Source organism: Moschus berezovskii, chromosome 4, assembly GCF_049115385.1.
Source record: "Moschus berezovskii isolate FMDL1 chromosome 4, NW_MosBer_1.0, whole genome shotgun sequence".
NCBI lineage: Eukaryota > Metazoa > Chordata > Mammalia > Artiodactyla > Moschidae > Moschus > Moschus berezovskii.
The window spans coordinates 18,966,783-18,983,312 of record NC_142463.1 but is presented as its reverse complement, the minus strand read 5'-3'; the positions used below and the strand labels follow the sequence as shown (position 1 = coordinate 18,983,312).

Sequence of the window (16,530 nt, the reverse complement as noted above, 5' to 3'; positions counted from 1 at the left end):
TGTCAGATCAATCTAACTTCTTGCTGTGACATAGTGATGGATTTGAGTGGATCTAGGGCAGGTGATAAATGTAATGCATCTGTACTTTATTAGGTCTCTACAACGCGGTGATCAACAGGTAGGAAGGTGAGTTTGGGGCCAGACAGCTCTGTTGTTGAACCGGACTGCTCACAGGAAGGGGGTGGGTGGCTCAGAGTGACTTGAGACTTACTGTTATTAGCAACTTAAAGCCCTCCTCTCTCTCTCTTTGAAAACAAACAAAAATCTTCCCTAAAGTTTGCAGGTGGTGGAGTTCTGACAGGATTCAGAGAAAGTTGGAAGGTGAATTGGAAAAGTTGTCAGTCCCAGATAACACTGTGTCCTTCTACTGAGCTCTTCACAGGTCAGGTTCTCATTATAGCCTCTACATTGTTTAGGTCTTTTGGTCAACATGGCTAGCGAAGGAATTGGAGAGAAGCTTAGGATAAGAGGAACAAGAATCATTAAAGGCACAAAATTTAAGAGTTAGAAAAAAAAAATTAATATAATTTTAGTGACTGATTTTTTTGTCCAGACTGGGAAGTTGTTGTTCCAAGGAGAATGATAATAACTTGCTTGTCATTTTAATAAAGACCAAAAAAAGAATTTGAATTGGGAACAGGAAAGATTGAGATTTGGGATGAGCATCTACTTCTAGACATGACAGTGAAAGAGCTTGAATATGTTGTGCAGGTTAGGTCAGCCCTCCCTAGTGACTTGGTGACTGTCCACCTGACAGAGATACTTCATGGGCAAGGTCTGCGTGCCTCCTGGGGATGCATTTGGACTGTGAATCAGAACCACCCCAGCTCCACTCCTGCCTGGCTTCAAGAGTTGAACTCTTGAGAATGCTTGAACACAGTGCACTTCTGATTCTTCTGGGAGTGTATCATATCCCTCATTTGTGTAGGAGGCAGGAACAAGTTTTGGGCCAGGGCCTCCCTGAAGTCTTGGCATGGGGTTCATTTCTCTCATCTGTGTCTGCCATTCAGAAGTCCCTGAGTCAGCTTGTAGGGACTATCCAAAAGGATATATAAACGGACAGGCACAAACTCAGTTGTACTTAACAATACTGACTGTAAATGTGGTAAAACATCTGATATTTTCCATTTGTCATAATTTTTGCTGTTTACTTTTGTACTTTGTTCAGATTGCTGAAACTGGAATGGTTGGTTTGCCAGTAACAGGCTTTCACCTTTCTGGTATTTGGACTCATTTTGTTTTATGTGTTTTGATTCAGATTGACATGATAGGTATAGGTTGAATATGAGACTATTTTTCATTTGAAAATATTTTTTCACGTAAGTTAGGTGGATTGCCATGTTTTAGAGACTCAGAATGTGAGGTATACAATTCCTTTCTTGCTTCAGGAATTGTTTCTTGACGTGAAAGTAGGTTTTTATCTGGTTGAGAATTGTGACTGCCTTGTCCTCAACCGGCAAGAGTTCACGTTGCTCATTTTGGTACGGATGTGCATCAGATGATGGCGGCTGTGACCCCGAAGCCCAGGGAGCAGCCTGAAAGCTTTGGTGGGAACTTTAATTGTGCCGCTTTAACCTGGGGGCAGGTTCTCTCACCACCCCAGTGTTCAGAAAAGCCCGAAGCAAATGTAAGTGAGGAAAATGAGGTGTAGGCCACAGCACGTGGGGAGGAGGAAGTAACCTGGGCCGTCCGGATGGCCAGGGAGGGGTAGCCCAGGGCTCCTGTCTGGGAGCACACATTCTGGTTGCCCCCTCCTCTCCCCGAGTTTGTCCATCAGGCTTGGTCAGGTCCCATGGTGCAGTCTTTTCCTCGCAGCCCCACTGTTTTCCTTCCCATCTGTATTCAAGTGCCCATAACTTTGGAGAAAAATGACCTTTGGGGTTGAGGTTTTCTAGTGTTTGCTCTTTGTCCTCAGGGCCTTTTTTTTCTTAAGGAAACCTTGAAGAGACTCCATCTGCATTTTGAATTAGAACTATGAGTAAAGGCATTTCTATTTTATAGAAAGTTGTCCAGATGCTGGGTTATTTGGGGAGGGCAGAGTTGGGGGAGGGTTGATGGTGACAGGAAAAGGGATAATATAGAAGAGGGGCATTTGGTGGATTTTTGGTGTGATTTGAAGCTGATTCCTCATTATTAGTGTTGTGAAAGAGACATTTTGGAAAACTTCACAGGAAATTGATTACGATCCCTCCATATCACACTGTATTGGCCTCCTCTTCTCCATTCGAGGTTGAGCAGCAGGAGGCCCCTACCCCCTCTACCCCCCCCCCCCCATAGACGCACATTGCTGTTGCTCTGTATTCAGCTTCTTCCCTTCTCTGCTCCTGGTTCCTGCACTTTGCAAGTGGATGGAAAGGTCATTCCCTAGAGAAAGAACTCACCCCTTCCTTGCCTTTCACTAGTCCTGGTCCAGGTTCCTCCAAGTGGGAGGGGTCAGGTCAGGCTTTTTAGCAGGAGGGCCCAGTTGTTGGGTTGCGGTCCATCTGCCCATGGCCCCAGTCAGTCCGCCTCCTTTTTCTGTGCAGACAGGCGAAGGCGCTGACGCTATTCTATTCTTCTAAACTGGGAAATGAAATGCAAAACCGACGTTAATGTAACATTATGGTTGAGATTAAATGCACCAAAATCAGGAAATTCAAAGTTATGCTTCCCACAGCAACTATAACTCAGCCTCATCTGGCGTGTGTAGTATTTTGTGTTAGTGCGGATGGTGTTATATGTTAAGACATTAAAGTTAACACCATAAGCAGAGCACAAAATGCTTGAGGGGGCTGAGTTATGATGACTGTGTGAGCCGTAAGTGTTCTTGCATAGGCTCTCAACCCCTGGAATGATTTTTTCCCTGCCCATCAGACCAGTTACTGCCTTTCTTCTTAGTTCTATGTCTGCCCTAGCACCTCTCTTCTTCCAGGGTCACTATAAATGAACTCCTCTGTTGGTGGCCAGTGATGGGTGGGAGTGGGGCAGCCCACCAGGCCCTTTTGTCCTTTCTGTTGCTGCTTCCATAAATGTGGTGCCTCCCCTGCCCCCTCCCCAGCCCCCCCTCCACAGGCTGCAGTTTGCTGGTGGTCCCTCACCGGGATGGGCCTCCCAAGACTCTCACTGTGGCTCCTCACTAGTGCTCCCTGAATGGGAACAAGCGTTTGCTGTGTCCGGGTCTTGGCCCTGTTGAAACTTCGAGTGAAAGCCGAACGGCCCTTCTTTATTTGGAGCAGACATAGCGATGTGAAAACAAAATATACATCTAGGGGAGCGGGGCCCTGGCGCATGGTGGTGCTCTCCTGTGTGTCTGGCATAGCAGAGGTACAATCGAAGTGGGTTTATTTGCACTATTCAGTTCTGCTTCTCTACCTTCCCCAGGGTTTATACCTTTAAGCTGCCATAGTGTGTAGTTAGGCTCTGGAGTTGCCTGGGGGTGGGACCAGGAACTTTCCTTGGGAAGCGCTGGGTCAGTGGTAACAAAATCAACCACGTAATTTAGTGCAAATCAGGAGACATTTCCCCCAGCCTGTTATTATCTGGTGGCCTCTCCAGGGCTGAGACAGCTGTTGGAATGCAGATTTTGTTAGACACTGGGCTAAGGTTGGTGGTGGGGAAGAACTCTAAAGAATGGGGCCATTGATGAATGTTGAATGAAATCAGGGATTGTAAACTAACAGTGACACTGATCTGCCTTTTAAGGTTTTTGTTGGACATGACAAAACCAAGCAAGTCTGTAAAAGAATAGGGAGGACCTCATGGTAACCACCTTCCGTTCCGTTCTGTTCTGTCGCTCAGTCGTGTCCGACTCTTTGCGACCCCGTGGACTGTAGCCTACCAGGCTTCTCCGTCCATGGGATTCTCCAGGCAAGAATACTGGAGTGGGTTATCATTTCCTTCTCCAGGGGATCTTCCCGACCCAGGGATCGAACCCGGGTCTCCCGCATTGGAGGCAGACGTTTTAACCTCTGAGCCACCAGGGAGGCCCGGTAACCACCTTAGAGGCAATGAAAAAGCCTTTTTTTACTCTCTGGATAAAAACTTCAACCTCTATGTTAGAGGCCAGGATATAAAAGTGAGAAATGGTCCCTACCCTCAAGGAGCTCATAGTCAAGGAACATGATGACCACCATTGCCTGGGTGAGTACGTGGTGCAGTGGGCGCACAGAGCCGGGGAGCGGTCAGCCCTGCCTCTGGAGGGGTCGCAGAGCTCCCCATTGAGGGAGAGGCAGGAGGTCAGGAGCGCCAGGAGGACCCGAGGACTCTCAGAACTGCTGTAGCAGGAATGAAGGAAGGTGCTCACAGAATGCGCCGGACCAACTGACCGAAGTCTGGAAGAACTGAGCTGGATTGCAAGCTTGCTTGTGAAAATTAGGGACAGGGAGAATAAAGACTTTGAACTGGCAATTTTTTTTTTTTTCTGTGCCACATGGCTTGCGGGATCTTTTGGGCCCCAACCAGGGATTGAACCCAGGCCCTGAAAGCATTGAGTCCTAACCACTGGACCACCAAGGAAGTCCCAGAACCCAACCAATGATTTCACCATTTGGCTAGGAGAGTTGTCTGTATTGTTGATACGGTATTTTTCACTTTCAGGAACATCAGTGAGACATCACTACGAAATGGTTAAGAGAATTTTAGGCAATAAAAGTGTGAGAGGCAGAAGGGTGAGGGTCAGATAGAAATGTGTGCGCTAAGGCCTTGAAGCATTGTCAGGGAGCTGCCCCAGAAGGTAGCACTGGGCTGGGCTGTGAGGTCTCTAGGGAGAAGCAAGGGCTAGGGGACGGCCTCACCCCCCAGCCCCTGCTCCCAGTACTGGCAGTTTGGATCTGAATCTGCTAGGCATCCCATGGGAAGACCTCCTTCCATAGACTGGGAAGGTTTATACCCTTCAAACAGATAAATGGCTGGCTGACTTAACACTGAGAACAGAAGGAAGGAGGGAAGGATTAATGAAGAGGCAGGAGGAGAGAAATGACTTGCTACAGACTGGAGAGGGTGGGAGGTGTGGACAAAACGAGTTGTCCGTCTGAGCAGCAGCAACAGGTGACATGGCCACAGAAAGCAAGCCGGCACGTTGGGAAGGGGGAGGGGGAGTGAAATCCTGAGGGGAGCTTAGGGTTGGTCTTGGGCTTCATTTCACTTCTCCCTGTCCCCGCCCTGTCTTGTTTTTCCTCTTCCCTCTGATTACATTTCGTACTTTGGAATCAGTTGTCTGACACGAGGAAAACTGATATTAGGAGATGCTTGCTCCATCTCCGTGTCTTGTTGCGAAAAAGGATCCTGCATCATTTTGATTAAGATGCTTTGGAATGATTATTTTTTATCCCTTTATCCTCGGTATTCACACTACTTAAAAAGCCCCCACAGTCATGCATTTATGTGATGAGTTTTGAGCTCTAGCTGTGAAAATTGAGTCATTGCCTAAAAGCCTGGAACAAGAGTGTTCCCAGATTGACATTAGCCAACCCCACCCCCACCCCTGCCCCCCAGGCTGGCAGGTCTGCAGCAGGAGGGTGAGCAGGCTAGGACAGGCACAGATGGTTTGTGTGTGTTAAGTGCTGCCATGGGCAAAGCCTGGTTAGGTACTGGGAGAATCAGAAAGGAGGGAGGAGGACTCTGGAGGGGAAGTCAAGCATTATGGAAGCTCTTCACTTGAAGTAAAACTGCCTTGGAATGGGTTTGTTTAGACCCTGCCCCTCCCATCTAGTCAAGGCTATGGTTTCTCCAGTGGTCATGTATGGATGTGAAAGTTGGACTATAAAGAAAGCTGAGCGCTGAAGAATTGATGCTGTTGAACTGTGGTGTTGGAGAAGACTCTTGAGAGTCCCTTGGACTGCAAGGAGATCCAACCAGTCCATCCTCAGGGAGATCAGTCCTGGGTGTTCATTGGAAGGACTGATGTTGAAGCTGAAACTCCAATACTTTGGCCACCTGATGCAAAGAGCTGACTCATTTGAAAAGACCCTGATGCTGGGAAAGATTGAGGGCAGGAGGAGAAGGGGACAACAGAGGATGAGATGGTTGGATGGGCTTGGGTGGCCTCCGGGAGTTGGTGATGGACAGGGAGGCCTGCCGTGCTGCAGTTCATGGGGTTGCAAAGAGTCGGACACGACTGAGCGACTGAACTGAACTGAACTGTCTGTAGTGGCCAGTAGGAGATCTTGGTCCATGGTAGTAAATGTCTGTTGTGTGAGTTCCACTGTTCCAGTGCCCTGGTCGGTGTCTAGTCCAGGGGAGGCCCTTCTAGCCAAGGACTTGGCTGAAGGCTAACTGCTAGCAGAGACTCTAACTGGGAGGTGCTGATGCTGAAAGGAAAGGAAGTGCAGAGTCCACAGTAAGGTTGATAAAGTAAAATCGACAAGCCAGGAAACGAAGTGTGAATGTTGTTGAGTGGAAGAGAGGAAACAGAAGTAGATGTCATTAGCCAGTGTTCAAGGGAATGGAAAGGAAGGTGTTCCAAGGGATTAAATATGGGCAGAGGGCAACTGGTTAGGAGCTATTACTTGAAAGTGGGTTAGTGGGTTGGAATAAGGTGGTGATGGTGGGAATGGAGAAGTTATGTGTTGTAGCCCCTAGATCTGCTGGGAGAGAAACAAGCTTGAGAACCGTGCTTTTTAGTAGTTCACAGCTTTTTTGGGTACTGGTGGGCTCTGGTTGTCAGTGGTGCTAAGAGATTTGGTGAGGAGTGGAGAGCGGAAACCTGCGGTGGTTATAAACGGAGTGTTCTGCACTGAAGGCCTGTGACGTAGGTGAGCTTAGTGGTGATGTAGGCAGTTACTTTGCTCCTCTGGGATCTGTTTGATGAACTGTTGGACTGTGTCCTTTGGGAAGTAGTAGATGGTGATGGTGGATAGGACAATAATTGGCTGAAAAGCTTGAAATCTTGCTCTGCCAATGTGATAAACTGAGGGCCATGGCTTGAAATTGCAGTGTCTGAAATGGAGTTCAGGGACTCTGTATTGAACACAGTCTGTGCTCCCCGCCTCTCCCCAGCACTAGCAGGTATGAATGAAAAACCAACTGATCAGCTGAAAGGGATTGGTAGTTGGGGATGGAGGAGGTGGGGACTGATGACTGGGAGGAAGCATGCCGTTTTGATAGGGTCTGCTTTCACTGGAGAGGTAAGGTGACCAGAGAAACAATGCCAGCAGCAGACCTTAGAGGACGTTCATGGTATGGTGTGGAAGTGGTGAGGGTCTCCAGCTTGGGGCCTCCGGCTATTGTAGGAATTGCTGTGATCCTGCTCTACGTCTGTGGCCAGTGTTAGGCTTAATCAGGACCAGGGGTATAAAGAAACCTCCAGGCTGATGTCTATAAAGAGAGGTCTTCCTTGGAGAGGTATCCAGCCCCACTTTTTGATTCATTTGTGTAGAAGAAGGAAGATGTTTTTCTGGAGAGAGTAGTATAATGAGTGCTCTGTGGGTAGCTGATGCCCTGGGTCTTGGTCACATTCTTGAAGGGAGCAGGCATTGCCTTGGCAGGAGGACCTCTTGCAAGCTTCCTAACGGAAATGTGTCAACTTGCTCTACACAGTTCTGGGATGTGACACGCCAGCTGTTCCACCATGGATCTCTGCAGCCAGGAGAATGAAATGTCTGATGGCAGAAGCCAGGAGTGGTTGGCAGATATAAAGGGCTCACCTGAGGGGCTTGAAAGTGGGCCGAGCAAGGGCTTATTCTAAGAGCCAAGAACCCTGGGCCCTGATGTTCTTTTGTCAGTATCTCTGTGATAAGGACTTAGTCACACAGATGTTGCAGACTATACCTTGGCTAAAATGTGGTCTGAGAACCAGTGGCATTCCCCATCCCCTGGGATGTTGTTAGAAATACGGAATATCAGGCCCTTGTTGTTCAGTCACTAAGTCGTGTCTGACTCTTTTGTGACCCAATGGACTGTAACCCACCAAGCTCCTCTGTCCATGGGGTTTTCCAGGCAAGAATACTGGAGTGGAAATTGCCATTTTATTCTCCAGGGGATCTTCCCGTACCAGGGATCGAACCTCTGCCACCTGCACTAGTAGGTGGCTTCTTTACCACTGAGCCACCTGGGAAGCCCGTTATCAGGCCCTGCCCCAGCATTAGATAGAATGTAGTTTGACAAGACATCAGGTAATTTGAAGTCTGAGAAACACTGCTCCACTTCACCAGTGGTTCTCAAACTTCAGCAAGTCTCAGAATTACCTGAAAGCTTTTTAAAACACAGATTGCTGGGCCCACCCCAGGGTGTCTGATTCAGAAAGTCTGGATTGGAGGCCAGAAACTTGCATTTCTCATAAATTCCCATCTCCTGGAGAATTTAGTCCCAGGAGATGGGAATTTACGCTCCCTGTAAGGGACTGTGCTTTTAAGTCACTGACCACCTTAGCTTTCTCGTCTATAAAATAGGGCAGTGATGCCTGCCTTATGAAGATGTGGATTCCTATGAGCCAGTGTGTGAGAGAAGTGTTCAGGCAGTGTGGACAAGATGTTAGTCTGTGTCGCTTTCTTACTGGTCAGTGATTTGGAAAATCTGCTGTCATGGCAGCACAACTGTTTCCCTGGCCTGGCTTCTGGTCGTTGGGCACACAGCAGGGGATCTGTGGAAGCTCCCTTGGGGGATTCTGTCTTCTGTGAAGAGGCTAACAGCTCCTGGGACTGTGAATGGGGATTACTGTGCAAGGCTTCCTGAAGTCCAACTAGCCTCTCTGGGCTCCACTCTTAGTTGCCTGGCCAGAGTCTGCTCTCTGCCTGAGTAGGCCTAGTCTGTTTTGATCACCTGTTACTCAGCCCCACCTCTTCACTCCTGGCTAGTGGGTCTTCAGTGCAATATTTGCATTGATTGGAAAAATTAGGCTTTGTCAAACCAAGCCTCTGATTCATCTTGTGTGTTATGTAACTTTGCCCACCCTATTGGGTGATTAACTGAACAGGCTTTGGCTGCAGCATGTGCCCTGGTGCCAGAATGTGGACTCTCAACCTCCCCTCAAAGTGAGGCGAACCGAGGCAGAGGCTGTTCTATGAGAAGCAGTATAGCAGAGTGCTTAGGAGCAGGCACTCCAGAAGTGGACCCTCTGGATCTGAGTCTGGTGTCCACCACCAGTATGTGGTGCAGTATGACCTGCCTTGAGTGAGTTACTTTGTATGCCTCAGTTGGCATGATTGGAAAAATGGGATTAATAATATTACCAATCTTATAGGACTATTGGGAGGATAAAATGTAAGAGCTTAGAACTGTGCCCTGGCATGTAATAGCTATATGTGTCAGCTCTTGTTAGGAGAATTACTGCTAGTGTTATTTTGACTCATGGCCTTATAGTAAGCTATTGGGGTACAGCAGGTGGCTGGGAGGCAGGCCCTCCTTCTCTGGGGAGCATAAAGAGAGCCTGCAGGTCCTCTGTCAACATGTAGACGGAGCCACAGCATTATCCAAAGAAGTTGTTTTCCTCCGTTAGAACGGTAAGTTGAATTTGGCGCCCTTCCACTTCTGTGCCCTCCTGTACTGCTGCCCTTGGGGGACCTCTCCTGTATACAACCTAAGATTTGTTTAAATTAATTCCCTGACAAATGTAGGTATACAGGTAGCTATAAAGAAATCATTTGGTTGTTTGCTGCCTGGAAGGGTCAGCTTCACAGAGGCCACTAATATCAGAAGTTATTTACAATTGAGTATCTGAAGATGTTTGAGCTGAGGCTGATTCAGAGTCATGTGTGTGTAGACACCAGCTTGTACACCTCTGGGTGAGGATGTAATTTCTAAGATTTTTGGTCTCCTTCATTTATTGGTATTATATATTTTTTAAAATTCAGATTTCAGTAAAATCTGAATTATAATTCAGTTTGCACCCCCTCCCCTCTGTAAAGAATAGCAGTCTCTATTTTCAGCCTCTTTTCTATATTTTAATTGCTTTGGGGTCTATAGGAATGGGTGAAGACAGACATGTAGGTGAAAAATCAGCCTTGTACAGCTTCAATTTTTTACCCTTCCTTGTCCTGAAACTTCGAGCATCAGCTCTCATCTGTCAAAGTGTAAATCAGCAATTAAAACCCAAACAGCCAAATGCCAAAGATGACCTGAAGCACAAAGCAACTGACAAACAAGTCCGGACAAATCGACGGGTAATTTATAAGCTTTGCCCTAAAATCTAATTATTTGGCAATTCGAATTTGCAGCCAGCCAGGGCTCGGCAATAAATTTAACCCGCCATAAATTATTTAGGAGCAGGCTGTGGTGTAAATCAAAACCACGAGTGTTTGTTTAAGAAATAAGCTCCTTGTGCATAAAATGTCCCCCCTCCGCCCCCCGCCCAAAAGGAGAAACTGTTAAGTCAACCACGGTCCCTTCGTACCCAACGCAGCCTGCACTTCTCCCTTCTCACTCTCAACTTCCCCTCTTCTCTGTGGTCAAGAGTCTCCTTGATCCTTTGGAGAAAGGTCTTGCCTTTGCATGAAACTTTTATCCAAAAATCTTTGTCTGGATAAAATCCATGTTTTCACTAGGTACTGCTTTTTCTGCCGTGTCATGTGATGATGTTGCTTTTGGATTTTGTCTGCAAGAGTGTACGCTTTTTGTCTTTGAATCAGTGGGTGGAGAGAAGGCATAGATTAGCTGTAAACTGAGGGAATGCCAGTTCCTAGGTTGAGAAGGGGGAGCCATTAAAAATGATCTGCTACTTTCAGAGAGGACCGTAGAAAGATTGGCTCAGGACAAAGAAGAATCTGTGCTTTGGAGAAAAGGTCTGTAAGAATGCCACACTATTGAACCCTCTGTCCCATTGTCAAAAAATGCCTAACCCAAAGTCCTTCTGCTTAAAATCCTTTTGTTGTTGTATCTTTGAATATAATCTAATCACCGCAGACACTTTAGCTTAAGGGAGTTTGAATACACCGAAAACAACCTACACATTTATTTCTTATAATCTACTGATTGTGGGTGTGAAATTTCATTTGAAATGCTGTTACAGTTTTGTCTTCAGTTTATCAAGAGAATCACTGGGGCTCCTACTTAAGCAATTAGAAAGTAGCTGCATTTGAAATCTTTGCTGCAACTGAAACTTCTACTCAAAAAGATAAAATAATATTTGCTTGGTGCTTCCTTTTTATCTCTCTGTCTTCCTTCCCCTTTTAAAAAATACTTACAGCTGGCATTTATTGAGTGAGACAGCAGATACAATAGGTTTGGAACCATGGGTACTTTGAGAAATCCAAGTTCTAAGGCTTTTGTGCTTAGTTGTTAAGTTGTGGCTAGTTCCCATCCGTCATCAGCAGGCCAGCTTTTTGGGTTGTGGTGCTCTGCCCTTGGACAACCTAGTATGCAGGTAGCGGTGGATGGTGTAGGGTGACCAGCTGTCCTAATTTTAGCAGATTTCTGCTCCAGGAATCTGTGGTCCCAGGCACACAGAAAACTGGGACGTTAGTGGTTTGTAGCAGTTGAGGGAGGCTGGGAGATGAGAGGCAGGGGATCTGGTAGAAAGTGCTTTGCAGCCTGGCTCTGCCACCTCCCATCCTGTCACCTTAGGTAGGTCACTTCACCTCTCTGGTCCTATGGAGAACTCTGTGAAAACAGAATTTTCCTGTTAGAGGCATGCTCTTGGCTTCTCACTTGCCATTTATCAACCCCTTTATGTGTTTACTTACCAAAAGCTGAGAGTGGGGTCTGTGTGCTGAAACAGACCTGGGTGCTAGAGATGCAGACTGAAGGCTCGTAGTTCTCACCCTCTGTGAGCACAGAGCCCAGCACTTTGTGTGTCCCTGCAGCTGTAGTGGAGGCTTTTCAGTTGGAATCCTGCAGGACTTTGTGCCTGGATGGTTCACATTCATTGCTCTTAGAGCTCAAGATCAGTCTTTCTTCTTAGGAGATGGAGCACTGAGCTCCTTAAAGATAGTCTTTCAGACTAAAAGAATCAGATCTTTCTTGACCCTTCAGATTTTGAGAGCTATTAGTCTTACTGTCTTTAAGTCTCATTTTCCCCATTTGGAGTCCCAGCTCTGTCCCTTACTAGCAGTGCAATCTTGAGCAAGTGCCAGCTGCTTTTGGGGTCTTAGTTGTTCTGTAAAATAGGCCTAATAGGGTTTCCCATTTCATGAGTTGTTAGGTAGAGTCAATGTTGTCATTCCTGTTGCCCATTTAGCAGGGTGTCTGCCACCTCTGATGTTGTTGTTCAGTCACTCAGTCGTGTCCGACTCTTTGCAACCCTGTGGACTGCAACTTCCCTGTCCTTCGCCATCTCCTGGAGCTTATTCAGACTCATGTCAGTTGAGTCAGTGATGCCATCCAACCATCTCATCCTCTGTCGTCCCCTTGTCCTCCTGCCTTCAATCTTTCCAAGCATCAGGGTCTTTTCTAATGAGTCTGCTCTTCCCATCAGATGGCCAAAGTATTGGAGCTTCAGCATCAGTCCTTCCAGTGCATATTCAGGACTGATTTCCTTTAGGATGGACTGGTTGGATCTCCTTGCACTCTTAGGGACTCTCAAGAGTCTTCTCCAACACCATAGTTCAAAAGCATCAGTTTTTCAGCGCTCAGCTTTCTTTATGGTACAACTCTCATATCCACACATGGCTACTAGAAAAACTGTAGCTTTGACTAGAAGGACCTTTGTCGCCAAAATAATGTCTCTGCTTTTTGATATGCTGTCTAGGTTTATCATAGCTTTTCTTCCAGGAAGCCAGCGTCTTTTAATTTCATGGCTGCAGTCACCACCTGCAGTGATTTTGAAGCCCAAGAAAATAAAGTCTGTCACTGTTTCCATTGTTTCCCCATCTATTTGCCATGAAATGATGGGACTGGATGCCGTGATCTTCATTTTTTGAATGTTGAGTTTTAAGTCAGCTTTTTCACTCTCCTCTTTCACCTTCATCAGGAGGCTCTTTAGTTCTTCTTCACTTTCTGCCATAATGGTGGTATCATCTGCATATGTGAGGTTATTGATATTTCTCCTGGCAATCTTGATTCCAGCTTGTGCTTCATCCAGCCCAGCATTTTGCATGATGTACTCTGCACGGAAGTTAAATAAGCAGGATGACAATATACAGCCTTGGTGTACTCCTTCCCAATTTGGAACCAGTCTGTTGTTCCATGTCTGGTTCTAACTGTCTGCCACGTAGTAAGCAATAAATGGAAAAAATGAAGTGATTCCATCTTGTGTTTGTCTCTGAAGGTGTTGGGGCCAGCTTCTCACTACCCCTTGCCCAGGCTCCCAGCACTTCGGAGAGAGGAGAGACATCGCATTGTATTTGCCTTTGTGTCTACACCCAGCCCCTGCCTGGTAAATAGTAGGTGCTTAATAGTATTGGTTTATGATCTGATGATGATGATGATGATACGACTTACCTTCCAGGATTAAAAAGGTGAGATGAGAAAATGTATTTAAAAACGTATAATAAAAAGCATAACCCTGGGTATGTTGCTCCATTAAGATGCTTCTCGTAGTACATTGTTCATCATTTGCTTTTTTGCTCTCTGGTTCATGTACTTCTCCAAAGCAGACCACATCTTATCTCTAAATCACACTCCCACACCTGACCAGGGTCCTGTACAGAGTAGATGCTCAGGTAGTTTAATTGGATGCAGACATCATAACAGAAGTAAAGAATTGTGAAATTACTATTAGAGCTGGAAAAGAGGGCTGTTAAATACAAACCAGTTCTTCTTTCCTTCATGATTCTGCCTTTACACAAGCAGACACTCAGCTGTTCCTTTTAAAAAAACTTTGTCCAAGGGGAATGAGAAAATTGAGGGAGGGCAGAGGAGGAAGGGCAGAATAATAGGTTCATGATCTGAACAGCTGCCCCTAGAAGCTGGCACTTAGGGGCATCTTCATAAGCTTTGGGTGGAATGAATGTGATCAGCCTATAGCTTTGGGGTTCCCTCTCTGATCATTATCAGTTGAAAACTTGTGAAGTGTTTGGCCTACCCTAGGTGTACAGGCTGCAGAGTTTTGTCAGCTGGTACAGACTGGGGCTCCTCTCCCATGAATGGGCTGTTGAGAACAGTGCTTTGAGGTGCTGGGCTTGCCTGGGCAATATGGAAAGGTTGCAAGCAGCTAAGTGAGGTCCTTTTTGTTCTAACTCCCCAAAGGGTCTTCTATCAGAAGTTCCTCTTTTGCATCTTCCGTGGCTCAAAAGAATATGCCAGTGTGTAAGGTCATTGTTACAATAGCTGATGGTGGTGCTGAGGTAGGACCCCTGCAAAGTCATGTTCTGAGATTGGCCTTGTTCTTGGTTTTGGATAGAAGGCTTGGATGATGGCCAAACAATGTTGGAGAGGTGTTTAGGATAGGTCCAATCTGCTGCATGCTGGCCTGCAGACATTTCAGAGGGGTTACCCCTCTTCATACAGAGCCAAGGCTGGCTTGTTCCCCCTCTCTGGGAGGGAGATTTTGAGTGTGAGCACTTAGGTCGGCTCCATTTTCCCAGGGGTGAGGAAGCCAGTGGCAGGAAGGATTGAGCTGCAGCAGGGAAACCCAAAGGCCAAGTTTTAAGAGTATCTACTGGGAATGCTGACTCGGTGCTGGTCAGAGCGGGAGCTGAAGCGCTTACTATTTTACAATAAATACTAATAAAATTCTAGATCTATAATAACATTTCAGATCTCTAAAACAAACCATGTGCTTGTAAAAAAGTGGAAAGAGATCAACTTTAAGCCATAAATTCTTGGTAATAGAGGGTTTTTTTTCTATTTATGTTTGATAGATACTTTTGTTTCCAGAGGAATGTCAACTCCTAATTTCATAATGTATCATGGGCTTAAGAAAATTGAATTTAATAAAAGCCAGAGATGAATGGCATCCTTAAAGGTCCCAACACTTGTCTTTATTAGCAGGACAAACTGCAGGTCTCCAAACACTGCTTCTGTCCAAATGAAAGTTTAAATGAAAAGTACAGTTGTGTCACAGGTTAAATTTCATTGTGGGCCCAGCTAACATTGTTAGTGAGGAGCTGGCTGTTATTTGTTTCCTTAGACACCAGGGCTGCCAAACCCACCAGGCTATGGAGGTCTTTCCGTTGGGGAAGTGTTTCTTCTACTTAGTGGCAGAGGAAGGATATATCAGAAATGAACCTAACTCAGATAAGCCCCGCCTCAGAGTTAGAGCCTGGAAATACTGGGTATCTGATTTTTCAAGGGGACCGATGTGTACTTTGTGTGTGTTTTGTTTTTCAGAGCCAAGCTCTCCTCTCTGGCCTACTTTGTGGTACTCTGGGAGGAGAGGCACCACTTAGTTTAAGCAGCAGCCTGGGCCTTCTCTCCACCCCACCTCTGCCTCAGCCTTAGTTTTTCTGCCCTTCCTGTCTCTAGGGGCTCCTGCCAGCTTCCCCATCCTTGGGGCAGCCCAGGGAGCCCAGGCACCCAGAAGCTTTGAATTTCTCTGTCATGAAATCTGGCTGCCTTGGTTTGGTCTTCAGTCCTGCTGAGATCTGTTGGATAAAGATGCTTGAAAAACGAATCCGACAGAGCAGGTGTGTTTGGTGGGGAGATACCAGGCTGCCCTGGAATATCAGGGAGACAGGCCATTTCTCCTTCCGTCTCCCCACTCATCCATTTCCTGAATGCAGTCAGGTGTCAGTGGCTTCTGTGTTGTTTCTCTAGGCTGTCCCTGGAGAGAACCAATTTGCCTTGATTTTAGTGATGCTGGAAAGGTGCTCAGCAGAATGGGTGACCTGGGGAAACGATGCCACTGGAGCTGATGGCGGGGGCCACTGGGCAAAGCCCCGCTCCTGTCTCTGCAGTGGAGGCCTCTTTCACATGCTAATTTTACTCGGAGGATTTTGCTTTTATTTATTTTTTTTATTATTTCCTATTTGTCTCTTCCAGATGTTTTCAGGGCAGTTTTTTTTTGTGTGTGTTGTAAACTAATTCCATTCATGTTTTAAAAATTTATGAAAGCACTAATAAAAATGTCAAAGTGGTAAAAATGTTAGCTTTTCCTCTGCTTTGATTAAATTTTGCAAACTGTTTTTGAATATTAAAAAGCAATAATTTTTTTTATCCTCTCTCCTGGCTTCCCCTCGTCTCTCTGGCGCGTGCATGCTCTCTCCGGCCCTCTCCCCCGGCTCTGGCGTGTTCCTCCCTTCCCAGGAGCGATGTATGAGGCGGGCTGCACAGTCGGCATGCTGCAAGCCTGTTTGCACACCAGGCCCTTGGTGCTGTGCATCTCTATTAAATAACGGAGACAAATTAATCTTAGAGACACCAAACAAATTGTCACTCCTCCTCGTTCTCTTCCATTACGTTCCAGCGGACTGGGAAGGGCTGGCTAAGCGATTGGGTTGGGGGGGCGGCGCTGAGGGGTGGATGTGCTGCCTGAGAGAAAGGTGGGAGGCACTAGCTCTTAATACTCTTGCTCAGGTTTCTCCTTCTCTTCAGTATCGTGTTTGGCTCCTTTATTTATTGCTTATCTCTTTTTCTTTTTCTTTTTGTAAAAGCTAACGAAACTCTGGCTCTGTTTAAACTTCATGCACAGAAGTCTGTGCATTCGTCTGATGACTGGTTATCTATGTGACTGGAGACTTAGGCCCCTTTCAGGGAAGGGACCCAGGCAGGAGGAAGGGGGTTCTCCTTTTAGGGGCTGGA

The 16,530-nt window shown here is 46.5% G+C and overlaps 1 protein-coding gene across 10 annotated transcripts in view; it reads left to right on the top strand.

Moving 5' to 3' along the window:
• ERI3 (ERI1 exoribonuclease family member 3) overlaps positions 1-16,530 on the top strand; it is a 129,542-nt gene that overhangs the window by 17,295 nt on the left and 95,717 nt on the right. For 6 of the 10 annotated variants that reach the window (XM_088835242.1, XM_055403821.2, XM_088835240.1 and 3 more), the window contains one exon: positions 13,118-13,225. The exons of the other annotated variants lie outside the window; for them this stretch is intronic. In XM_088835242.1, the coding sequence (XP_088691368.1) occupies positions 13,118-13,225 (108 nt within the window). The remainder of the gene's footprint in view (positions 1-13,117; positions 13,226-16,530) is intronic. 10 annotated transcript variants of the gene reach the window in all.